The sequence below is a fragment of the Cariama cristata genome, unplaced genomic scaffold (assembly GCF_000690535.1).
Source record: "Cariama cristata isolate BGI_N322 unplaced genomic scaffold, ASM69053v1 scaffold1226, whole genome shotgun sequence".
NCBI lineage: Eukaryota > Metazoa > Chordata > Aves > Cariamiformes > Cariamidae > Cariama > Cariama cristata.
In genome coordinates, this window is record NW_009622519.1 from 1 (window position 1) to 26768 (window position 26768).

The 26768-nt window shown below is 42.2% G+C and overlaps 1 protein-coding gene across 2 annotated transcripts in view; it reads left to right on the forward strand.

Moving 5' to 3' along the window:
• Positions 1-2114: 2114 nt before the first annotated feature.
• The window catches only part of NR3C2 (nuclear receptor subfamily 3, group C, member 2), a 204759-nt gene continuing 180105 nt past the window's right edge, over positions 2115-26768 (forward strand). The window contains exon 1 of one of the 2 annotated variants that reach the window (XM_009702349.1): positions 2115-4158. In XM_009702349.1, the coding sequence (XP_009700651.1) occupies positions 2399-4158 (1760 nt within the window). In that variant the 5' untranslated portion in view covers positions 2115-2398. The remainder of the gene's footprint in view (positions 4159-26768) is intronic. The other variant, XM_009702350.1, reaches the window with a different exon arrangement.

Sequence of the window (26768 nt, forward strand, 5' to 3'; positions counted from 1 at the left end):
GGTTGCAGGGATACCAGGTACCATTTGATTTATTTTTTTTTTTTTATTTGAGTGTTGCTGCGAAACTGGTTTCACGCCTGATTGATCAGAGACTGGTACTGCAGGGGGCTGTGTTTGTTGATGTGTTTGGGGGTGCGATACCTAACTCGGAGTGGCCGAGGATGTCTTGGGGGGGGGGGTCCTGGAGACACTGCCGTGCTCATAATATAAGCTTCCTTCTGCGAAATACCAGATGGAGGTGGTCTCGGTTCCGAGATGTAAGACGACTCGGCTGGTGGTGTGGTCGGTGGATGTTTTAGCCCACAGTCAAATTCACTTAGTGAAAGTTAGTGAAAAGGCATGTCCGTGCGGTAGGTGAAGTGCGGGTGTTGCGGATAACGGTGCTCGTTGGGTGGGAGTGAGTCCTGGTGAAAAGAACCAAGCCAAACCCCTACGCTGTCAGGCGATTATTCGGTTCTAGTAGCCACCGAGGCGCTCGGAGGTGACAGAAACCACCGCTCCCCAAAAACCTCTTTGCTGTTGCGTTCTTACTAATTTATAGCTGTCATTTTAAGCCGAACTTGTATCAGGCCACAGATAATCTCTCTGCTGTTTTTTGATCCTCTCGGATATATTTACCAGACAGTGCCTCTCTCTCTGCAAGTGCAGGACCAGGGCATTTTTCTTTTTTTTTTTTTTTTTTTTTTTCTCCTTTTGTGTGACCCAGATTTTTATTCGCTGAAGTTTTAAAGTCTGCTTGCCTATTGAGTATGTATAAGTTTGAAATTTACTGCCGTGGGAGAGGTTGCTACACAGCTCGTACGCCAGTGTGACGTGAGGCCTGTAACTGAGATTTCCTGGTACAGTTTCCTGGTGGTTCTGAGGGTTAAAATTCACTTACGTCCTAATTTTAAACCTTAACTAAGTTCCCTGGTTTTCAGAAATGCTGGTCACTCACAGCTGCAATTGATTTCTCTAGGAATTAGGCTTGCTCAGCCCTTAAATCAGGGGTAGGTGATTATCTGGGAATGAGTTTATGTGAAAGTAGGTGCTTCTGTCTGAAAATTTTCGACTACAGGAATGCGATTTGATACACGTGATGATGTTCTAATAAAATTTATGCTTGAGGGGAATGTCGGCATAGGGCCATGGTTCTAAGTAAGGGCAAAGAAGTATTTGAGTCATTCATGTGAAGTTTGTTTTATTTTTATAATTTTGCTTAAAATAGCGTTTTTAAGTAGTGTGAAGTAAAGGGATTAAACACTAAATTAAATATTGGGAAGTTAATACCGTCTGAAAGGAAAAAATATTTGTGTTATGCTGTTACTGTAACTATTGGCACTTGAGTTTCTACAGTTCTGATGATGCTGTGAGCCAATTTCTTAAAAAAAAAAAACCCAAACAAGCAAACAAAAAAATCCTCAAAATTGTTGTTACTTGTTGCTGCTTACATGTGATTTTCAGAATAATGGAAGCCAGGTCAGACATTTTGGTTCCTGCCTCGAGAGAGTGGCACGTGGGATAGGAGCGGGGGGTTTAGGTCCATTTTAGAACAAGATTTACTTTTCTTTATCTATTCCTCTTGCTGGCTGCCATGGAGGTTTGGAGAATTACGGATCCATTTAGTAGCCACGCATCTCCGCCTAGTCTCATCCCCTTCTTCTGTGGCAGAAACGTTTCCCAGTCAACTTTTGCAGTGCTTCTCTCCCAGCTCAGCCCGTCCTTCCCATCTCCTCGGGTGGCCGTACGCGTGGTTTGTATGGCTGCGAGGGGGCAAGTCGGCTCCCGGCCCCTCAGAGCTGCCCCTTCCTTCTAAAGCGTCCCGTGTTAACGCTGGGTGATGAAGAGAAACCCTCTTAGCACATCAGCCTCCCTCGCTTCGCTGTCCCCGTAGCGCGGCAGCCGAAGGTCTTCCTTGGCGGAGCGGAGCTGTGATGAGGAATTTCCACGGGGTTTATGTCCTGCCTAGCACGAACGTGTCCTCCTTTCAGGGCCGCTCTGGTTCCCATCCTTCCTTGCTACCCCCTTCCCTTTTTCCCCTCCCAAGTCCCTGGGTGAGGGGCTGCGGCCGGCGTGGGTGGGCGATGGTTGTGCCGACGTTGCCGAGCCGTTCTTTTTTGGGGCAGGGCAGGGAGCAATAATTTGGGTCTTTTCTAACTGCTGAGTGGTTTTTCTCTTGGAATCCATAGGGTTGGCGGAGCCATCAGACCTTTTCCCTCGGTTTGATTGAAATTGGACAAATGGTTGAGAGAGGATGGACGGGGCGGGGAAATGGGGCTGGCAGGCAGGCGGAGAGGAGGATAGACAGAGTGAGGCGGATACGCCTTGTTTCCGTAGGAAATTAGGAAATTTCCTTAGGAAGTCACACTGTCCTGTCACTTATTAATTTTACTTTTTTTGTATATGTTTTTTGCTAGTTATGGAGACAAAAGGATACCACAGCTACCCAGAAGGCTTAGATATGGAGAGACGGTGGGGTCAAGTTTCTCAGTCTGTGGAGTATTCTTCTATAGGTGCTGGGGAGCAGACTGATGACAGTAACTACATGGAGGTTGTAAACGTGAGCTGCGCTGGCGGCGCTTTTGCGAACAGCAGCGCTCAAGGCAACGGCAAAGACAAACCTGAGCTACTCTCCTGCCTGCAGCAAGACAGCAGTCAGCCTGGTCTCTTGCCCTCCGACATCAAAACCGAAACGGAGTCGAAGGAGCTGTCGGCAACGGTGGCCGAATCCATGGGTTTATATATGGATTCCATACGAGACGCCGATTACCCCTACGATCAGCAGAACCAGGGGAGCCCGGGAAAGATCTACCAGAACGTGGAGCAGCTGGTGAAGCTCTACAAGGAGAACGGCCATTGCTCTTCTCCCCTTCATGGCACCAACAGGCCCTTGAGGTCTTTGATGTCGGACTCTGGGAACGCTGTGAACGGCGGTGCCATGCATGCTATCGTCAAAAGCCCGATCATGTGTCAAGAGAAGAGCCCTTCGGGCTGCAGCCCGCAGAACATGGCTTCCTCGGTGTGTAGTCCTGCGGGAGTTAACTCTGTGTCCTCAACTACTGCGAACTTTGGGAACTTTGCTGTCCACAGCCCCATCGGCCAGGGCACCCCTCTGTCACGCTCGCCAAACGTTGAAAACCGGGGGTCTATGTTGCACAGTCCCGCGCACGTTAGCAACGTCGGGTCTCCGCTTTCTAGCCCTATAAGTAGCATGAAATCGCCGATTTCTAGTCCTCCCAGTCATTGCAGCGTGAAATCTCCCGTCTCGAGTCCCAGTAATATCACTATGCGATCTTCTGTGTCCAGTCCTGCGAACCTGAACTCGAGGAGCTCCATTGCCAGCCCTTCCAATGCCAATAATAGGTCTACCCGGTCTAGTCCAGCGGTTAGCACTGTGGGATCGTCCATCTGTAGCCCCATAAACAACTCCCTAGGATTCCCGGCTTCTGGCACGTCGGCGGGTCCTAGCAGAAGCCAAGATACCGTTCCCAGTCCAGAAACGAAAGACAAGGGTGCTCAAGAACTCACGTTTCCTAAGATGGAGGAAATGGAGAGTGCCATCTCCAACAGCAGTCAGATGAACCTCGTTCAGTTCATAAAACCGGAGCCCGACGGTTCGTTCGGTGGCGCGTGCATTGGCGACAGCAGCAAAATAAGCTCCGATTCCCCCTTTTCAGTACCAGTGAAGCAAGAGTCGGCCAAGCATCCTTGTTCTGGTGCCTCTTTTAAAGGGAATCAAACAGTAAACCCTTTCCCATTTACAGATGGCTCATATTTTTCTTTTATGGATGACAAAGACTATTACTCTCTTTCTGGGATTTTAGGACCACCTGTTTCTTCGTTCGATGGAAGTTGCGAAGGTAGCGGTTTTCCAAATCCAGGCCTACGTGTGGGAATTAAGCAGGAGCCTGACGATGGCAGCTATTACCAAGAAAACAGTATACCATCCTCTGCCATTGTGGGTGTAAATTCAGGTGGACAGTCGTTTCACTACAGGATCGGTGCCCAAGGCACGATATCGTTGTCGCGGCCGGTTGCTCGAGAACAGGCGTTTCAGCACTTGAGCTCCTTCCCTCCCGTCAGCACGCTAGTGGAGACCTGGAAGTCACATTCGGAGTTGGCATCCAGAAGAAGTGATGGGTATCCAGTTCTAGAGTACATTCCAGAAAACGTGTCCAGGTGAGCCAGCAAATTACTTTTTTTCCCCCCCCTCCCCCCCTTCCTTTTTTATTTTTTTTTTCCTTCTTCCCTTGCTTTAAACAAACAAGACGTGAATTAAAATGGGGACCAGGGCGGTATTTCTCAAGCTGATGCATAATTCTTTGTTTGCGTTTCAGTTCTTATCACTAGATTTGCTGGTTTCTTGCTGTATTTTACTCTGCCTTTAATAAAAACAAAGCGCTGGCTTTAATATTTAAAAAGAACATATTATATTCTATTGTTATTAGACTTGAAAGTGTAGCTTTAGTGTGTTTATGAGCTCTTACTACTATAAATGTTGTTTTTCCCATAATGAGAGCTTAGTAAAATTGCTCTCGTGTGTCCTATAATGGTTATTCTTTCTTAGCTGATGCTTGCATGTGTTGTACCTTGGATAAAATGTTGCAATGAGGATAAGAAAACTGTAGTGTGGGGAATCTGTTTTTGTAAAGATGCATGGTTAGAAGTTTGCACCGGACTTTAACTGGTTAAGTTTGAAAACTAAACCTTACAAGCCCGTGGCAACATATTATTTCTGTATTCTAACTGTAGGAACATTTGGTTTGTATATATAGAAAAATGCCTCCAGAAGGAGGAGGGCTGTTAAAACTTGATGCATTTGAAAGGGATAAATGGATAAACTGATCTCCTCACTTTTGGTGGAAGAGAAATCTGCAAGTGTCGCTTGAATTTGTGTTTCTTGGCTGGTTCGTGGAAGCACGTACTTCAGCAAACAGGTGTTCATGTATCTCATGAAGGACGCTTACTTCCGTAAATTGGCTAGTTTCATAGTCAATATTACAAGTTATTAAGCGCATCTGACGGTGTGACTGAGTAAGAATAGTTACATGGCCTCTTCGTGTGTCAGACAAGCTTACCAAAGGTTGGTGCTGAAGCTCAGTGAAGTAACCAGTAACAGAATTTATTTACCTTTCTCAAGGCTTTATTTCTCATCGTGAGATAGACAGCTGCCCTCAGTGAATGAAACGTCTGCCTCATTCTTGGAGTGGGGTGAAGAGGATGTGTAGTGTTTTCCGTGTTTGTATGATGCTAAATATTTCTGAAAAAAATAGTGTTGCAATGAAGACCATACTACCTAAAATAATGGTGCTTTTGAAGAGGGAAAACAGCGTGTCTACCTGGGAGGGAAAAAAAAAAAGACTTTAAATATTTCCATTCTGTTACCTCTACAACCTCCTTATTTTGCAAGCCATACTTCACTTTTTCTTTGGCCGTTTCAAATACGGTCTCTAAAGAATGCGCTTCTCGATACATCTTTCTCAGCTTGAAAGGGCTGTATCCCACCTTCATGCTGAACTTTGCATGTAGCTGGATGTGTGTTGTCATCCAGGCTTGGCTTAAATGTACTTTCTTGGATGAAGGAAGATGAAGTTACTATTTTCTAGTTATTGTACCTGATGAAATTCTCAGAAATTGCATTATTTGTACAGTAAGAAAAGTTCCCCAGAAGACTGATGGGATGCCTGAAAATAAAGACCCAATATTTTACTGCGTTTAAAGAACTGTTACTTGGGTAAGCAGCTCCTGCCAGCTGTGAGAGCTCTTGTGTGAGTAAACGCTGCTTGCGCTGAGTCAAGGTTGTCCTCTGTTGTCGGGACAGGCACAATAGACAGGGGAGTGCTGGTGGGAGCGTGGTTGTCATCAATAGTTGCGTTTTGAATGACGGTTTCTCATAAGGGTTTTGAAGGAGTCTTCTGACCTGGCATTAGTCCAGGGTAACTCTTCTCATCTATTTACATCTAGACCAGTAAATGGCTAATCTGTGTCATCTGGCTCGATGGTGATACAGGCTTGATAGACTTTTCTGTCTTTGTTCTCTAGGCTGATATCTCGGTGAGATATGCAGGTGAGTATAGCTGTTACCTTGCAGGATTGAAATCCTGAAATTTTTAGCGCTCAGAGCTATTGCTGCACGTGTGGAGTTGTGTTCAGGTGATGGAGATCTGCAAGGTTGCGACACTTCAGGCATCCTGATCTGTAGTTCAGATTAGGACATGTGTCATCATCTCAAATCTCTTAACTCAGCCCCATTATTTAACTAAATGTTGCTCTTAATCTGCTTGGCAGTGGCTTTATGCTAACAGGTGCAGCTGGAGACCTGTGCAAAGCCCTTACAAGTGTCAAGGTAAATTCACGTAGGGATCGTTTTAGCGGTAGGGATTTGAATGCATAGGTGCCTGCTGAGATACTTGTCTGCTGATGAGACAAGTCGTAAAGACTCAACCTAGGATGTCACACATGTAAAAGCTCGCTCTTGTTAATGAACCTCGAATTGGTCTTTATTTTTCTCTTCATTTCTGTCCCGCCTGCCGGCTAAAACACGAAATCATGTGCAGGTTTGTTCATGCTCCAAAGTGCTGTGATAAAGCACTCGTAGTTTAAAACCATGTCAGACCTGACGTCCCAAGGTGGGTTTCAGCTGTCCCATGTCAGCATGGAATGGGGATTGCAAAGTATCTCTTCCTTCATGTTGTCAGAACAGCAGCATCGCCCCTCCATGCTCTACATCCAAACCACATCCTTGTTACTTCCAGTCAGGTTTTTTTTTTCCCCCCGATGCCTCAGCCATATCAGACATCATATGGTTTGCAAACTTCTACAGAATGCGATTAACCCTTTAAAGTCTGCAGTATTTTAAACTTTCTGGTATTCTAAGTCTTCGTCTTTTTTCAGGTGTGCTTATTCTGCAATATAAATGGCCATAAGCAAAGGCTAAGGTGAAAGGGAAAAAATCGGCTCTGTGATTCTCTAAAGCCAATAGATGGCCAGCGTTGAATATGTCTTGTTTTGGCAGCGTTATTTTCTGAAGCTCCACATCATACCCTTTTTAGACTGCTTCTGACTTGCACCTTACATGGTGAAAAGGAGTGGGTGACCAGGAATGAAGAAGACTTTTCACGTTGAGAATGAATCTTTAGAATATTACTGTAAAAAAACTAGTGTGGGGTTTTTTTTCCTATTATCAGCTTTCTTGAGTCAATTACACTTGCTGATAGTGTCTAATAAACATAGTTCAGGCATTTAAAATGCCTTGTACCTTATTGACCAAGTGCCCACTGTCAACTGGAACATGTCTCTTTTTCTCCTTCAGTTACTTTTATTAGATGTCCACAGTTGTGGTTCTTTTTAAGTTACTTGGTGGTAACTTTCTTTATAACATTGCAACTTGTGGTGGTTGGGCAGCGAGAGCCTCTTAAGCAAAACCAAGCTCCCTTATTCCCTTTTAAATGTTTTTCTTCTGCTAGCATGCATGCAGAACATGTCTTTGTTTTTGAAAGATTTTTATGTGTTTAATTTTTAATAAGAGGGTGAATCGTACCTGTCTGTTTGTGTGTATAGGTCCCCTCTTCGTGAATGTAATTTCTAAGAAATAATGGTTTCTGAACTAAATAATAGTAAAGTGGGCTTGAAAAAGGAGTTGTGTGTGATCGTGTGATGTCGTTGATGAAAACCTACGCTAAGAATCCAGATAAGATTTCACTTTAAGGTGATTGTTCATCTGAATCATGGTACCAGCCTAAGCCTGATGATCATGCCAATTATGCAATTTTCAGAATGGCCTAGGAAAATGTCATGGTTGCTTGAAACAACAGTAAGAATTGAGGAGGATGACCTTTCTGCTGCATTAGCTCTTACCTAAAGCTTCTTCTGCAAATGGACCTTTTCCCTCTAATTTCCGTATGAACTCATGTGTGTGCACGTACGTACTCGCTTTTCTCAGCAGTTGTGGTGGAAAGGGAGGGCTGATAGTCCGACAGTAGTTTTTTCCGTCAGTGTAATCCAATGTGGGAGGAATTCACAAAGTTTGATGTATTATTATTAAAAAAAGTTTACTATTTTAACATAAATTACATACCTTTGTCAATAATGATATTTCGATTATTGTCATGCAGACAAGGAGATTTCTCTTCAAAACAGCGTTTTGTGATATTTTAGTGTAATTTATATCTGTTAAAAGAAGTCGAAAGACCGTCATTGACTTCTTAGGGTTTATGGTCAAATCTTTGATCAAACATTGACAACATTTTAGGGACTTCTTATACCTCTCTGTTCCTGAGCCATTCACATGGATCGACATTTTTTTCATAGGCCCTGCTTGTATCAGCCCCCAAAAAAACCCACCCCGCCCAACCCAACCCAAAACAAAAAAACTGCCTGACAACGTGATCTTCATTTACCTGTAACCTTCACTGACTTGAATGGGTGATTCCAGTTAAAATCTGATTTCAGGCTATTGCAAGTATTTTTGTAAATAAACTTTTATGTTAAATATTATCTAGAATAGTCACTTATCAGAATTATACCTGCCAGAGAGATAAAGGTCTGGTAAATATTATTTTTAGAATTTATGAATGGCCTTGACCTCTGTTTGTTTGCTGACGGACTTTATGGGAAAAAGACCATGCTGTTAAAATATTCTCCATGCTTGGCAGGACTGTTTTCTCCTTTAGCGTCCCACAAATTTACTGTGCAAACTTTTTTCGCCAATAATTCTTTCATATCGTAGACCGTAGCCTTAAATCTGTACTTTTTTATTTTTTTTAAATTTGAAAAGTTACACTTTTTTTTTGTAGGTTCTTGTATAATTTTGTGTAGTTTTTAACCGCGCTGGGTATAATCTTGATACAGCAGTGACCTCTATGTATGTATGTCATTTATTTCTCACTAAAGAAGTTAGGAGTCTGTATTAATATGTCAGGCCAGGAGGTCTAAAGGTTCTCCTTGGCGTACCTGCATGCATTTAACAGCCTCGCAGTTTCTGCTTTGTTGTCGCTTTGTTGAGAGTGCTCTTTTTTTGAGGAGTTTGAAATCTGTATAAAGTATCTTTTGAAAATGTGACTGCTAATGCTCCCTTATTTTCCCTTAAAATTATACCCATCAATGGACTCCTGTGCTGTGGCAGGGAGAAGTCCTCATCGCTGGAAAATTGTGTTCCGTAAATGGGTGGAACTTCCAAATCTGGGGAAATAAGAGCTCCGTTGTCGATCTGTATGCCGGTATCTAGGGGTTGTTTCTTTCTTTCCGTGGGGGTGTAAGTAACGTTGTTTGTTACTAAAACATTTCTATTGCCAGTTGAGACCGCTGAACTCTGCAATACTTGGCTGTTGGCAATCAGGTTGCCATAGTTTATTCTGGTAATAGTTAATAATTGCTTCCTAGCTTTTATATCACTTTTGGTGGTACGGAATCTCACTATGATACCTTCTTCTGATGGTTTTCTGAAAAAGGGGAAGATGAGATCACCTTCGTGCACAGATTTTAGCCAGCAGAAAGAATTTTCATCGTCCATATTCCAACAGTATGGATCAATCCATTTTCGTGAGGACTGGAGGACACTGATATCTGAAATACGTACTGTATAAAAATGTTCCCATCCTATTTTAGGCGATACGCGTTGCAATTATGCAGGTAAGCATAGGGATTGCTGCAGCAGTATCAGTACTCACGCAGTACTCTTACTGTCTGCAGAGGGAGTAAATTGTTAAGCTGTGATTCAATAACCTGTCCTTACTCAACCAACACTTAGCATTAGTGGAGCTTAAACCTGTTGAAAAGTGCTCTGCCCAGCTGAATCAGCTTTCTAGATACGTATCGGTGCTTTGCTGAACCCAGGCTTGAGTAGCAGTTGCCGTTGGATGTCATTTGTAGCCGAACGATGTATTGTTTGCAGTGGCTAAATGCACTGTTGGGCCATGCCTTGTCTGGTCTGACTCTGGTTTTGCCCTTTGTTTGGGCGCGTTGTATGCGAGAGCTGGCTCGGGTTCTTGGTCCAGGTCACTCTGAGGCTCTAAAAACCAGGACAGCAGTACAACTTGGTGAGCAGCACGGTGTGGCGTGGACATGGGAACAAACTGAAGGGATGGAAAGGGAAAGGAGCCAATGAAACATCGTACGTGCACGTTTCTGCTAAAAGGTAATGAGTTGTCGAGCCGTAATCTCAGTACTTGTATTTTCAGGGTATGTTTCTAAAAGGCAGTTTCTGGTTTTGAAGTGTATATATTGAGTCTTTGAACAGAGTTGTAGAAACTGGAATTGATAATGGACTGATTTTAACCAAAACTTCTTGGAGAACAGTGGAGTGCTGTGATTTCAAATTGAAGGTCTCCGAGGTCAGCAAATTTAGGGTGAATATGGAACCATAACTTGTTCTCTGGCTAATGTGCTTTACGATATGGCTGTGTAAGAGTTCATAAAAACGGTCCAACAAGGAAACTAAAAAGAGCATGTGAAAAACAGGTATTAGACACATGCAAGTTCTGTACTTTTGTCAGTTTTAATGTGCAGCTGGTTGCTACGCAGTGCTTGGTCCTCAGCGTATGAGTTGCTCTGCTTCAGCCGCGGTCTCCTCCGAGTGAGAGATCTGTGGAGGAAAAAATGAGGAGTGTTTCCATTGTGTGCAATTGTCCAAGTCCTTGCGGCGTTATTGGGCACGTTTGAATGCACCTTAAATAGACCATGGCACGATTTGACTGCTTGCTTGTCCTACTCGTGCAAACTGCAGCGGAAGGTCACCACCGTCTGTTGGGTCCTCCCAAAAGGAGGACCTTCTCCTGCTGGAGCCACCATGGTTTTGCGGCTGGAGGAGACAGGCTGACCTTGGAGGAGGGCATGCTTTTTTGATTCATGCTACAGGGGAAGAGATCGTAGGTCAGGAGGGCCCTGTTTATCCGTGCCAGCAGTTCCCAATGTAGCCTGCTCCGGTACCGCTACTGGTAAGAGCAGCGGCAACCGCGCTCGGCTCCGTGCCGAAGGCTCTCGCTTCACCCACTTGGAAGTAGGGTGCGTGCGCATCCTTAGTAGTAATGTATCTTTCTCTTCAGGAACCCCGGACTTTTAGAAAACCTTGAGAGTTGTCTTACTTTCAGGACAAAGTTTTCAAATAAACTGGCTCTTTAAATGGGAAGCTTTGACCTTGTTTGGTTTTGGGTTTTGGTTTTTGTTGTTTTTTTTTTTTTTTGCAGCTGAGGTTTATTAACATGGTTTACCAGAGCTTGACAGTGTGTTTTTTGAAGGGATGTGATCTGGGTGGTTGCCTTTGCTTTACAGAAATCAATGCTGAAGGATTTAAAGCACAAAAAACAACCCCTGGAAAACCCCCCCAAAACAAAACAAAAGAGCCACAGAAAAACAAAACCATGCTGTTGATGATTCTGGATTCTTAAAAGGATAGGTAACACTGGATGTATCTATTCAGTATGTGAACAAATATTTTTGCAAGACACCGTTTCTTTCCTGAGTTGTGTTACAGCAGAAGTTCCCACACTGGTGGTAGATTGCAAGAAAATAAGTTCAATTTTATTTCTCTATCTTAAACTGTGAATTAAGCTCCTGCGATTACATTCGAATGTGGTGTTAACTGGTTGCTAAATTAAATTTCTGTAAATCTGTAAGCTCCGTATTTTTTTTCATGAACAAATTGATAGCTTAAATTTTGTATTTGGAGTTGAGGTAACTTAGGGTTAATACATAAAGGTATTTCTTTTAAAAAAAAGAAAGTAAACTTTGGTTGGAACATCTGAGCAGAAACAGAATCCAGTATTTGTGGATAATATGTAAAATGGCTTATAGGAATTTGTACGCTCTCCTAAGATGCATGGGTACGCTGCTGATTGTGGTTAGTGATAATTAATAATAGATCAAAGAGTTACAGCCCTGAGGTTAAAAAGCAAATTTCAGACTAATTGCTGAATGTTTCTGACAATTTTTATAACAGTTGTTTCTATTCTGTCTTCTGAACAATACTTTCCGCTTCCGTCCGGAGGTGATAGAACTTTTTGAATGGGCTTTCAGGCTCAAGTTTGGACTGGGCACACAAATCTTTTCTATTTTGCTTTTCTCTCCGTGTCTGCTTTTGAGAGGTGCTGTCCCAAGTTTCTAGAAGTGGCGGCTTTATAAACCAATTCCCTAGCAATTAGGTTTCTGAAGAAGAGATTAAAAAAACCTGTCATCTTTAATAATCTTTTCTGAATATTTTGGATTTGGGAGAGTGTCTTACTTCCATGTGCTTGTGTGTGTGTATAACCATTTCGGGTTCATATTCAGTCTTAAGTCTACAAAATAAACACGTATTTTGGAGGTTTATTTTGGGCGGTGTAATCTATCGGCAGCTTGAGAGTTTTTAATGCCAGCTCAGAATCGAGAAGTAAGTAGCTGCGTTTGTTCTGACTAGGATTTTGGCTGTCCCAGCTACCGAAGTGTAGGGTCTTGCTAGTATTTTTGGCAGTGGCTTTCTGAATGCTGCGTTGTGCTAACGTGGTAGCGCAGTCCTGCAAAACCCGTCGCTACAGGACTTCATCTCGTTTGTTTGCCACCTCTTCTTCTGTACCTACCTCGGAAGGGTCGGGATGGAGGGTGCGTGGAAACTGTCCTGCTCTTGGCTTGGGAGTCCCCCAAGGAGGCTGGAGCAGTTCTCTAGGCGAAGCAGTGCTCTGCTCGATTAATTCTTAAGTCGTGCTTTGCTTCTTGGTGACAGATTCAGGCCGTATAGGAAAAGGTAGGAGGACGGACTGACGTGCCCTGCGCCCGTCCATCCCCGCGAGCTTGCGCAAGGCAGCCGCGTCCGTGTACCCGTGTGAATGCGTCACCCGGCGCGTCCTTACCGAGACCTGTGCTCCACGAGCCCTTTGGAAACCCGGTTTCACAACCGGCGAGCCCCGGTTTACTCTGGCAACGTCTCACCTTGAAAAATCAATTATGTTTGTATCTTTAGTTCCTCGTTGGTAGTGCTGCAGGTCAGGGAGTGGGGAGGGGGCTCTTTGGCAGGTGGTTCGCCGGATTCCCCGTTCAAACACGGGCTCTTGTCTGCCTGAAGCGAGGCTGGAGGTGGGACCCGGTCTCCGAGTCCGGTTTAATGTCACTGCCCTCAGACTAGGAACAGGAAAGGGATTGCTTCTGGAAATGTGCCTTAAGGTCAGGACGTCAAGATGGCAACCTTTATTTTCCTTCAGGAGGCTTGAGTTCAAATATGAGGCGCTCCAAAAGGTCGGAGATCTCACTTTTAGCATTGCTGAAGGCTTGTCTCTAGAAACCTGTCATGCACTTCAGCGTTCTTGAAGACTGGAGTGCCAGGGACCTTGCAAATGAAGGTGGGTGGGAAATTTGCACTGTTTCCAGGCAGACTATCTGAGCTGTCAGCTTCATTATTTTAAACTAAATTAAATTTGTGCTAGAGAGTGCAGTATGTTAGAGCAGTTAGGGAGCTCTTCCTCTAATGGTAGCTTCAGATCTACTTTGCTAGATCTAACTTGGGTAACTTCCAAACTCGTTTGGATAAATTAAAAAAAAAAACCAAAACAACAAAAACCGTGCACGGGTGTTGATCCTGAGATAGGTGAAAACTTTCTGGAAAAGTTTCTTAAGTCATTTGAAGACAGTATGGTATTGTGTTTGCCATGTCTAAGGATCAAGGTTCATTCTTTCTTTTTTTTTTATTGTTTAGTAGAAAATAAACACATCATCAGTTCTGGCCGATCGGTCAAGGGATGTACACGTCCACGACTGGCAGGAGGCCTTGTCCCAGAGTTGGGCACGGTCCTTTGTTAGGTGCGTGTCCGTGTCCATACGTTTGGGCAGTTCCCCCGCTCTCTGAAGCTGTGTGTAGCAGGGAGAGGATGGGATGCCCTGGTGGGATGCTGCGGCGGAGGTCCTCTTCCCCCCTCTCTTGGGGATTGCCCCCCAGCTGGTAGCCTGTTCACTTGGGTTTAGGGTGCACCATGTTTTAGTTTTGTTATTTTTGTTTTTAATTTGTTTGTTTGTTTTTGAGTACTAAGGCTTTCTGAAGTTAATAATTAAAACCAAATATTGGCCAATAAATATTCCTTAAGGGTTGGAAAGAGTTACTGAATGTGATAGACTTGTCAAAAATTCTACATTGAACCTTTGTCCCAGACCGCCCCGCTGTAAAATGCGTCAAGTAAAACCACATTGCTGCAGGATTAGCTCTACAAACCCTGTACGGCTTTACCATACCCTACCTTCAATACACGAAACAGAATAATTCCAATTGATTCGATTAGGATTTTTTAAATCCTTATTTTAATCTGAATCCGTGTAAACTAGCTGAAAGATGAACGAAGTGTAGGGGTTAGACGTGTCAGCTTCTACTCAGTGTATGGAAGTAAATATTGGAAGCGGTCCAGAGCTTTATGGCTGCTGCCAACTAATGACATAAGATAATGTTGCAATGAAACAATGCTCTTGATTTGCGCTTGTTCCCCGACTAACCTTTCTGATTCTTGAGACTGCTTGGAATTTATGGGTTTGAAGGGTTGACAGTAAAAAGGAGATTAAGCATTGAAAATTTTAACTGGTTAAATGTGCGGTAATGACAGCTTAAAACTGCACATGCAGATAATGAAATAAAGGACTGTTACTCACTTCATATTAAACCCATTTGGTGGAAGAAGCAAGGAGGATGAGTGTTTTGGATGGACACGTTGTTTTAAAAAGGAAAAAAAAATCAGAGGAGCTAATTTATACAGAAATGAAAAGAATGAGTTACTGATTTACTTTTTTTTTTTTTTTTTTTTTCCTCCTGGAACCAAAACCGCAGCCATTGTGGGTCTGCAAATTGTCCTGCGTTTCTTTCCTAGCATAAACAAGAGTTAACTGTGCGCAGAAGGCTACTAACAAACTTGGTAGGTTTGTGTTAGCATTTTTTCTTTGGATCAGAAGTGTGCTTTTGAAGTGAATCTAACAGTTGCCACTGTCTTCTGTGCCGTGGTTCACATCACGGGGCAGCCGAGGAGTGAAAAACCAGATACTTCTTAGCTGGCAGTGAATGAAAAAAGTGGCTGTAGGAACCGCCGAGGGCACTCCAGCCCCTGATACCTAACCCTTGTGAGGCCCGTAAAGCATCCGATAGTGGATCCTCAGGACCAACCGCTCCTCTCGACAGATCTCCTTCTACCTCGATGTCCAGGCATTAGACCACGCTGCCTGTGCTGAGGATGCTGCCTGCGTGCTGATTGCATTTTCACCTGTTCGCTCAAGCATCTGTAATTGAAAAAAGATTCAAGGTTACAGGCGGAGGAAATTATTCCATAGAAAAATGAGAGGCACTGTTTTCAGCAGATGGGTTTGTTCATAAGTTGTGGCCAGAATGAGCGGAGTACCTACTTAGTCTTTCTTCACAGCACTCTAGAAATCTTAACAAAGAACTGAATTAAATCCTGAAAGTAGGAGAGGAAACTGAAGTGACGAATAGACCGTATCCTGGTTTTTGTCATTAGTGAATTTCACTTCTTTTCAACTAGTTGAAAGATCTAGATATGGTTTGCAGATAGTCTCATATTTATTACAATACTAATCCGTAAAGGAAAACAGAATTGTTTGGATTATAGGCAGCTACCTGAAGTATTTACAAGCGACTGTAAGTTAGGCAAGCTAATTCAACAACTTAGAATTGTTGTTCCAGGAAAAAACCTACTTTGTACATCAGTACATTTTTATAAAGTAAAACTATTTATTTGCAGCTAATTGTATATTGCAGATGTCTGATAAATTAATTTTAATAAGAGGCTGAGTTGAATAGGTGATGTTATTAGTGGCTTATAAATGACTTACAACTATTAAGTCTATCTATGAGATAGAGACAGGGGGAAAAAAAAAAAGAGTTATAAACCTGTCTTAGTTTCTGATGAATCAGCACTGTAATACCAGGATCCAGGTGAGTTTTGAGGTCATTCACTAACTTCTTAAGAGGAGCTTCGTGTTTTTCTTCTTTTCATACCCTGCATACTGTGATGAACAAGATACTCCATGTCCTCCACCGTTGTTCCATGTCCTTCCACCTGTAGTAGCCCTTTCCATGATCTCAAGATGCTTCAGGTTTTGCTTGCTTCAGCACAAACACCCGATATTCTGCTTTTTAAAAGAAAGTCTTACTAAGGTTATAGCAAGGTCCATGAAGCCAGGTCCTCCATCTGCCAAGCTCACGTTCAAAGTTGGCGTGAGCAGTTGGCAGCCCCAGATGTGCTTTTGGGCAGTAGCAGTGGTGGGGGTCAGTAGATGTTCCTGCAGTCTTCTCTACACCAGTGCTGGCAGCGTGGACATCTATAGCTCTTTCCAAATTCTGCTCAAGGTACCTGAGGCTTTGAGCTCGCCCTGGGTCTAACTCCATAGGAAGAGTTACTGCCAATTGGGAAATACATTGGCTTTTTTCCATCATGCGGCGTACCCCAAACTCAGAGGTGATATTGGTGTTGGCATGACTTAAATCGGTAAGTCAATAGAAATGAATGCAGTTCTCATGCTGAGCGGAAAAAATACTCAAGACCCACTAGGAATGAGCTTGAGATCAGGAATGCAGAAGAATAAGAAATATGATTCAGTGAAAAAGAAGAGAAGGATTATAGGAGCAAGAAAAATAGCAGGTATTGGCACAAGAGGATGTAAGCTTAATATAGTGCGCCAGATCCTAGGAAAACTTGTGGTTTTGTCTGACAGCGAAAAATTGAGAATATTCAGCATCTCATCAGTTAGGTTTAGAAGAAATAGCTTTGACTGATTTTTATAGATAGATTTCATGGAATCCGTTTGAAAGACAGCAGTAAATACGCAAATGTTTCCCATTTACTGTTTTTGGTACAATCTGGCCTTTGTCCGATGTTTCACGTGGACAGATTAAGGTGCTGTGTACCTCTGTACTAGGCATGAGAGTTAATGATGGAATTTTTAAATTATCCGCTGTTCAGAGGACAGAAATGTAAAAATCATCTGCCATTTGTAGAAGACTTTGCATTAATATCGTGGCTTTTTTTTTTTTTTAATTAAGTATATGCAAAATGAAGCAAAAGAGCAGAACTTTTTGTTTGTCTCTGTTACTTTGTTTGCACTGCCTGCAATGTCCAAAATACCCATGCCGTTAAAGGTCCCACAAATGTAAGGTAACTACATATCCAGCTCTTAATTATATTTCTATATTATGTCAGGTCTGTGGATTAGGAAGGTGAGATGTCAAGAGTAAATTTAGGTTGGGGTTTCTCCGCCAAGTCCTCAATGCTCCCACCAGTAGCTTAGTATGAATTAGTCTGTTTCTTTAAAGGCTTGGTGTAAATATTGAGTAGGGTTTCCTAGCAACATTTGTAAGGTTAAGTAAAAATCAGATTTGCCAGGTATGGCTTCCAGAGCACACTAGTCTTTCTGTTTCAAAATTTATACTTTTGATACATTATCTGCAGCATGAAATGCTCCACAGAATCTGGTAGTATTGTAAATAAATAATTTTGGAGAGTCCTATGTCCAAGGACAAGTCAGCTGAAATATTATTCTTACTTTGGGACATGGTTTTTCTTTTGCTTTGTGTTTGTACTGTGCCTAAACTAATGGAGACTATCCTTACTTGACTTCTGCAAGTATTAGCTATGTATGTGTGTATATGTATATATAAAATATACAACAAAAATAAAGCCAGTAGGTATCTTCCACTGCTTAAGCCTGCTAAAAAAAGGTTCTTATTTATTGTTGGTTTTGCCAAAGTAAACAAAGAACCAGTGTGCGTGTCCAAACTGGTCTCTTGAGTTAGCAGAGATCTGAGATAGAGGTGGTAGAATCTTTTGCAGAAATCTTGATTTTTCTTCAACTTTGATTTCTAGTGACGGGAGAGGAGATGAGCATGAATACTTTCTACAGTGACATAGAAATTGAGGATTCATGTGCTTTTTGCCTGTTCAGTGAATTGCCTGCAAGGGTCTCGGCAGGTGCTGGATGTGCAAGAGGTGTGTGTACCTGTGGTATACCTGCTCTGGGCAGGATGGTTCCCCCTCGAGAAACATAGAAGGCAGGAATTTCGGTTAGCCCGGGACAGATAGATAGATAGCGAAGGGGAGCAAGGAATGGAAAAATTCGGTTGGCTGCTTCCAGTCCTAAGTTTTTGAGTCTATAAATAGTCTATCAGAATATTTCTAGTTAGTTCTGGGGAAAGTCAGCTGCTGTGCTGGGGATTGGCGGTGCTCCCAGAATGAGGAGGGGAAGGGGGAAAAAAAAAAAAAAAAAAAGTATGATAGGAGGCCTATTGAAAATCTACCAACTGACACCAGTGAAATTAAGAAATTGGAAGATCATATATTTGGGCTTCGGTTTATTTTTCTGCAGCCTGTGTCAGTGCTGGATATTCTGCCGAGCGTCTCACTGTAGCCTAGTACGAGCTTCCAGGTTAACCGGGCGCAGGAGGTAGGTCCGCACGTAGCACCCGGCAGGGTTCGTAGTTCAGAAGCCAGGACTGCAGTCTGATAACAAGAACGAGTATGGAAGTAGAAGGCAGCGGCACATTACCCTCATTTCGTGCCGCAGTGGCTGGCCTGGACAGCCTGCCCTCCCTCCGGGTTAGATGCATTGTATGAAGGGAAATGGAGAAATGAAAACAAAAGCTGAATTTTGAGCTCATAAAACCGAAGTTATCATGTGAGCTGTGACTTTTTGAAATAAAAAGAGAAAAGATCTTGCTGGTAATTTCATGTGCAGACTAGTCGAAGTATATTATGGTACCAGAAATAGACATTTAAGGGTTTTATGATGAGCTTTGCAAACAGTTAATATGCTTTCTAGGAAACCTGAATTATACGCTTGAAAAATAATCTGAATTGAGATTTAAACACAATGAGCAACTAGAGTATAAATAGCCAGTAAGTTTAAAAATTATGGTATTTTTAGAAGGTTCTTGTAGTAAAGGTAAAAGATAACCTTTCAGGCAAACTCCCTGCCCCTCAGGTAACTGCAGAAGGATGATCCTTCATACTGTAAGTGGACAAAGTAGCTTTGGTCAAGTGAATAGCTTTCTGCAGGTAAACTGAGCCAGACTACTCCGATGAGCATTTATTCACATGTCAGAGTTCAGAGGAGCTGAAATTATCTGAGCAGTAAATGAGCTTTTTCAGCGCTGAACTAATCCCAGAAAAATCTGTGCTCACGTTGAAAATGAAAGTGTTCATGACAACTGTTTTGCTGCTCAGGCTTTGCTGGCAACTCATTTTTTCATTTGTCGTTTTTCAGATACCGGGCAAAGTGGTTATATCGCATGTTTATGGAGAAGGGGTAGAGCAGTGTCAGGGCTTCTCAGAGGTGCATGCCGCTTTTTGATGTCCGTCGCTGTCCTGTACCAGTAAGAGGCTTGCTTGCTGTGCCTAGATTTCCATAAACATTAGGTAAAAAGGTCACACCAGTGTTTAATGTTGTATCATGGTGATTTTTTGCCCTTTTTTTTTTTTTTGATAAATTGAATCACTATTGTTCATCTTTGTAACAAACCGTGAAACATAAGGCATTTTTAACTCTGTTGCATCAGTAGATACTTAATTTTCTCTGTATTAGTTGGAATAAAATCTCACAGTAACTAATTTCCTTGGTTGTCTTAGGCTTTTTTGATTATTTAAATATTAATAAGAGTAGAACCATTTTAGACATTTTTGAGTGATTTTAAATGGGCAAATGTAGGTAAAATTTTCTTCAGATGCTCAGCAAAAGGCGTTTTGTTTCTGAGGAAATGATGTCAGTAAATACTTTGTTATTGACAGTTCTTGAAGAAAATAGGATGAAATGGTTAAGAACTAATGTTTTGTCTCATTAAGATGTGGGAAAACAGCTCCTTAAATAAAAAAAAAAACTTGTTACCATTTGAATTAACAAGGAGGAAAATCTGTCAGGGGGTTGAAATCTGCCCTCATGAGGATCGCCGACCGTTCCCACTCGCGTTCCACAGGGCTAGGATTTCACTCGGCGTTTCACCGGAGGGTGGCTGTGGGAATTAAAACTCTAATTCATTGTGACCGTGAATATTGCCTTGAAGAAATGCTGAGGAACAGCTCATCGGTGGAGGGAGAAGGGGAAAATCTGCCCGTGTATGGCTAAGGTACATTTAACTTGAAATAATGCACTAAGTTTGAAACAACCCTACCGATAGCTGATACCTGTGTTGGAAAGGCTCCAGGAATATCTCAGCTTAGAATTCCATTTGTCAAAAACTGAGAAATTGGAAGTTGAAGATAAACAACTCATTAATATTTTATTTCTTTTTCAGATAATTTTCTGTCATGTATTTGGAAACTTTACTGAAATACTGGTCTTGCTTGGGAAAGCAGCTCAGGATTCGTGTTAACTATTCATTGTGCCACTTGTTAATTTAGATTATGCAAACCAATGTGATAAACTGACCTTGAATGAGATCGGAATAGAGTTCTAAAATGATGCTTGTAAATAGGTCTGACAGTGGATGTTTGACTTCTTTCCAGAGCAGTACGTTTAAGGTGTAATGTCACATTCCCCAAAATCAAACCCCAACCCCCCAAAACCCCTCAGATCTGCTCTGGATTTAACAGTGGTTTGTAATCCCCGTTTTCTGAAATAGCATCTGCTCGAAGTTTTAGGAGCAGACAGAATTGTATCTTCAGACGGAGGATTTGATCTCGCATCGGTTAGAGTCCTGACGGCTTCTCCTGACACGTTGCTTGATGCATGGTCTGGCAGCGAGGCTCCTGCCTGGAGCTTTTTATTTGCGCCAGTGGCCCCATTAAAATCAGTGGGACTGGCCGTACACAAAGGCTTTGCTTAAGCTGCTGCAGGTTGAAAGTTTCCAATGTTTCTAACTTCCATCAACTGTTTCATATTATGCTTTTTTTCCCCCCGAGTTGTTCTGGCACTTTCATTCTTGTCATGCACAGCATGCATCTTTTCACACTCTCAATCCCTGACTGTGATGGCTCGAATCCTTCATTATTTTGTGATTAATTGTAGAGATACAAACATTATCAAATCAAAATCCCCGAAAGACCTCTTTTAAAGGATCTGCCTAGCTTTTTTGATTTAGCTGCCCCACAAATTACTTATCTGGTGGTTGTGTGGTTTTTAACATCCTGCTAAATTTGGAACAAGTCCATGAAATACTTTCCGCAGTATCTGGGGAATAGAAAAGCTTGATAACTTATTTCGTCCATTGCTTGGGTCAAGCCTTTCGAGAGACGACAGCGCTGCGTTGAGTCTGTTAAGTACAAATCGGTGGGTGTGCAGGATCATGGTTTGTATTGTCAGTTATTGTGCTGGGGTGTTTGGTGCAGGTTTTCGAGTGTTAGAAGTCCAATTTTTGTCTTCCAGCTACCTGTAAACTCATAAACTACAATTGTAGCTATATGGGAGAAAATGGTGATGCAGGTGAGAAGTAGCATGGCAAGGAAAGCGCTTTGCATTAGCTCTTTTATGCGTTGCTACATGTGGTGCTTTTTTTAAAACAGATTTTATCCCTAGGGATCTAATAAAAGGCTAGAGAGTTATTTGGTTTATAAACCTGTGTGGTATATTATTTAGATATTCAGAGGGAAAAGGTCAAAGAATGACTCCTGCGTTATCAATTCCTCAATGGGAAACTATATTAAAAACTAGAAAATATAATACTATATAATTTAGAAACACAATATATAATGTGGGTTGAGAGACAATTATTGTGTTTTATTTCTCTGTATTTTCCATTTTACTGAATGCGTTTCAGCAACAATTGGGTTTTGGCTGTAATGCTATTTGTAGCAGTTTCATGAAGCTGCACAGCAAATTATTGTGGTGTACCGGATAAAATCAGCTCTTCACCTCATTCGTGAAAGTCGTATTATGAAAAGCTCTTACTGCTGGCTTATGTAGGTAGCAGCGGTTTTGGGGCGTATTCATACAGTTTTGTGAAATCCCCATGGTAAGTTTTAAATCGGTTTTAAGATGGATGTATTTTACATATCTAGTCTGTCATTTTTCAGACTTTATTCATATAAAACAGTCTAATTAATGTACAGGTACACAGATCATGTCTGTTTCTCACAAAACTCTGTTGCCTGGGATGTAAATGTTGAAGGAACTGGTCTCGTGTATCTAAGTCTTCATCAGCTAAGCCTGACAAGAAATTAAAAGTGTAGTGGTTGTAAGTGTTTAACAACAGAAATATGTTTACTGTCAGTAGCTTTCCTGGCATTAGTGTTCCTGTGTACCTAAGTTGGTAAGTATTCTCCTGGTTTCAGTGACCAGTCTTGGAGTGCTAAATGGCTCACATCGACATACTAGAATGGGTTAAACAAGGAAATTTGTGTTGCTGTCAGGTGATGGTTTATCCCAGGAGCTTGGGATAGCATCCTTAGCACATGTCCCAAAGAGCTAACGTACCGTTACATGTGGTCTGGGACAAAATGGATTGCAGAAGGGGGGCTAAGAGACGGTGTTGACTGACTGTTGGTAGTAAGAATTAAGGCTTATTTCAAGCAAACAAGTCAAGTGGGTCCATTTGGAGAAAGTAGGCAGACGTCTTAAGACGTATCGTAATGGATGGCAGTTTTCTGCCTCCATTTTCACCTAGCTACTGCTTAACACCATTGCAGGACAATCTAGAAGTAAGTTATTTTTCCTCACTAGAAAGTTCATGCCGAACATTCCCGGTGATGTGCTGAAGGTATTTGCACAGCAATTGCGACCAGCCCTCCTCATCCTCGGCACCCATGAGAACACGAGCCCTGCTGATGGGCTTGAGTTAGTGGAGCAGGTTTTGCCATTGGGATGCTACTGACTTCTGAAAACTTGTGAGAAGGGGTCCACTCTATCCTGTGGAGCCCCTCAGAAACTTCTAGAAAGGCTGGAGGTGTTACCGGTGCTCTCTTACAGGGGAGGCAGAAGTTTTGGAGACAAGAGCGTGTCTGGGAGGTGGGACACAATTTTGACATGCACGACTTTGTTTCGATCTGGGCAAAAGCCACATGTTTCTTTTTGATGATGGACCTGGGCATGTTTTGACTGAAGTGGGCAAACCAGATATAGGAGGTTGCTAATGACTGCAAGTAACTCAGGGTAAAGGGTGCTGAAATGGAGTCCGTATTTATTCTGTGATCTGCATCCCAGAAATTTACCTTTTGTTCCTGTCTCTGTGTATGGATTTCATTCATTCTCCCTATCCCCTTTCGCTGGTGGCTGAGAGTTCCTCTAAGGAGGAACCTGTATCGTCCACCACGTGAAGGAGGAATATAAGGGGACTCTCTATCATCCCTTTATTGTCCTCTTCAGTTAAGACTGTGTATGTTCCCACATGTGTTCCTTCTGGTTTCACTACCGGGTCAAGGTCCTGATGGCCTTTTAATTAGACCAACAAGGAACAGGTCTGTCCAGATTTTCTAGTCTCATCAGGAAGGCTTTAAAAGACTTTCTCTGCAGCGAACGAAGGCATATGTGCGCTTACTCGCCTCAGCAGCAGCAAAGGCAGGGCACGCTGATCCATCTGTACAGTCTCCTATGGTCATTTGCTGGATTTTCAGTCTCCTCTGCATTTTCAAGGTGTCCTATCTACTGTCAGCTTTCAGAAAGGAGGGTGAGAAATGATGAAGTAGTTTTAGTGCGATCTAGCTATCGGTAATTTCCACGTGCGCTGGGTCTGAAACAGACTGCAGAAGTGTGTTCTCCACCAGTAAAGCAAAATCTGTGCACAGAAATCTCCCACTAATCTTACATCTGAAGTTTCTCTGTCTTTGTAGTCAACAGGAAATTTTGGATACAAAAATGTGATTATTTACAGAAGGATTCTTCGTTGAGGTCTGTCTATATATTTAAAAGATATTCCTGTCTGTCTTTCTGGTGAGGGTGGGATGGGGGTGCAGCCCCTCTGTGCCCCCATTCTGCACAAGAGCTCCCGGGCAGTGCACCCCGCTTTCTGCCACTTCGCTTTCCCAAGCTCGGCAAATGAAGCTTTAAGGCAGCTATTGTACGGGTTCTGTTTTCCACCTAAAACAAATTTTGTGATAGCATAAAATCAGAATGTATCCCATCTTGGGAAATAGTTTTAATTTAGAATGGGTTAAGGCTGGTTTTGCTCCCACCTTCATTTATATAAAACTAATGTAGTAATGCTTGTAAATAGTTTTCCCCATTATGTGAACAATTCACTTTCCTGGTGATAGTGACAGTGTCATGAAACCAAGCCTGAGTGGTAGAAGGTGGTTTCTCTTGCACGATAAATTTCAATTCTCCTTGCTGCTCGAAGTTCTGTTTTCACTCTTATCAAGGAGCATTAGAGCGGTGTTGTCTTTTTCTTTTAGGAGCTGCTGGGTTTCATTAAACAATACTTTTTGAAAGCGTTAGATAGTTTGACCATTCATTATATGGAAGAACATGCTCATTTTGACTTTTCTTCAGGTTATCGTATGTGTCATGAAATTCAAAGTGCCTTAAAATTAATATTTTTAATAGATAGCCTTTTTTATTGTCTTACTGCTCTTTCTCCCCCCTAAAGGCAGCCCTTTTCCACTTTTTATAAACCTTGGCATTGTAGATGATATGTTTTCATTTGTAAGTGAAGTTCAGGAAGTGGGTATGTTTTTGCAAGAAGGAGGAGAAAGGCGAGAAAAGGGTTAACATCAGTTTTCATGACGTTTTCCTTTTTTTTTTTTTTTTTATTCTGCCAAAGTGATTTTTATATAAAGCACATATTAAACAACTTGAGATCTTCTGTTCCGATCTATTTTATTCACTTTGTTTCCTCTTTCACTGTTTCGGTACAATACACATAACATATTTCCACTAATGAAGTTTTAAATGTGGAACCTATCTCAGGTTGTTGACCACAGAACAGTAAATGGGCTTTTCCTCTCTTACCTCAAAAAACTATTCTAGCTGATTTCCCTTGTGTTTGCTGTGAATCCCCAGCAGGGCATGAATGTGTATGACCACATTGAAGGATAAATTAAGAACTACAGATAATACCAATCTAAGCCTCCCCTGTTCTTACAGGTCCTTATTTCTCCAGTAAACCTTGAGAAAGATTGTATTTACTTGCTAGGAAATCCAGGAAGTGTAATTAAATGGCAATTAAAGCATAGAAGTTATTTCACAGCGCTATCGCCTTGTTTGAACTCAGTGAGTTTCTTTAAGAAAATACTGTGCTCGAGTGAGCTGCTACTGCAAATGAGACAGGAATAAAAATTACTCTGGCTGGCCAAGGAAGGGATGCAGTTGGTTGAAAACTTGTGTGGTTTTGTAGGAATACTGGAGCAGATGAATGCGGACACTCAAAATACCGTCGTCGGAGAGATGGTGTGTAAGGGTCCCAGGTTGAAGCTTGCATGAACAGAATTAAAAATAGCGAGTATGACAGACCCATTAGTTTGTGAACATAATTTATGTTTTGGAAAATAAAAACAAAAGCTAAAGTTTAAACGAGATTTGTCCTTGAATTGGTAATAGCATTCAAATGGAAATCTTAGCAATGTGAGGTTGCTCTATGGAGCATAAGAGGAGCTCCAATGAATAATTAAACAAGTGATAGCTAATAAAATATACAGCACATTGCTTCAAACTTAGAAATTGTAACTCTGCCTAAGGGATGAATGTTTTTCATTACTTTTTAATTGTTGCCAGTGTTGACCTTCAAGGTCTTTTTCTGGCAGATAATTTGTTATGGTAAGGATGAGATCATTAAGTATTTTAGCACAAGCCACATGATGCAAATAGTTTCCTAATATTATAGAATGCTGATGTGGTAAGGGTTTGTTTTCTTAGGAATTTGTTCTCCATATTTAGTGATTTTTTTTTTTCAGATCATATCTTAAAAGAGCAATTCTTCTGTAATCCTGCAGGAGAGTGGTTGCAGGTAGTACAGTAGCAAGCGTCAGCAGTTTCTGCTGTGAGGTTTTTGTGACAGGTTTTGAATTGTAGTGAAAAGGTATCACTGTAAAGTCTCAGCATGATTTTTTGGCTCCCAATAGTATTTGTATATACCAAGAACAAATGGTGACTTTTCTCCTTTGCTCAGTTCATGAAAGCATCTACATAGGAGCCTGCAGGTTTTCCCCACGCTGAAGCGATCCTCTGTGGCGTCTGAGGCTCCAGGGCCTGTATGCAGGGAATTAAGTGTTACTAAATTTTGCTAGTTTTATACTGTAACTCTGTTTTTACTATTTTAGTGTTTGCATAGGTAGGCACTAAAAATATGTATTGGGTAAACACCAAATGCTGTCAGGATTTATGTTTACAAATCTTAGTTAAAATTCTCTACAAGTAAATGTTTTAGTATTCAGCTTTTTTTTTTTTGTCAGAGTAGAGATGCCTGCTCAGAGAGAAATGGCAGTGGGGAGGAGCAAGTCAGCGTATAATCTCTTTAAGTTTACTTGCCGTTACTATTTTTTCTAGCCTAAGATGCTTGGAACAAACCGAATCAGTTGTTTGCTCAAATGTTTGTTGATAGGAGCGTTTATTGCTCGCGTGGTCGCTGACGGAAGATGAACAGAGCTATTGTCTTGCGTTCATCTATGCGATGGGCAGTCACGTGCAGGAAGTCTATAAATAATTCTTAGGGTAAAATTTACCTTGCTATTGCTTATAATCTAAAGAGAAAAGCCTGCCGGTGCATGGGGCTAGGGCAGAGAGCTTCAAGAACAGCCTGCAGAAACAACGCTCCGGCCTGGCCTGCCTGTTCCCAAGGAAGGGGTGGAAGGAGGGGAGGAAGGGCTGCCGGCAGAGCGTGTACTTCGATGGACAGATAAGGGTGACCAGCCAGCGCTGTGGTGAGGGAGTGGGAGCGGGCCGTGGGCCTGGGAGAGAGGTCCCTGTCAAGGGGAGAAGGG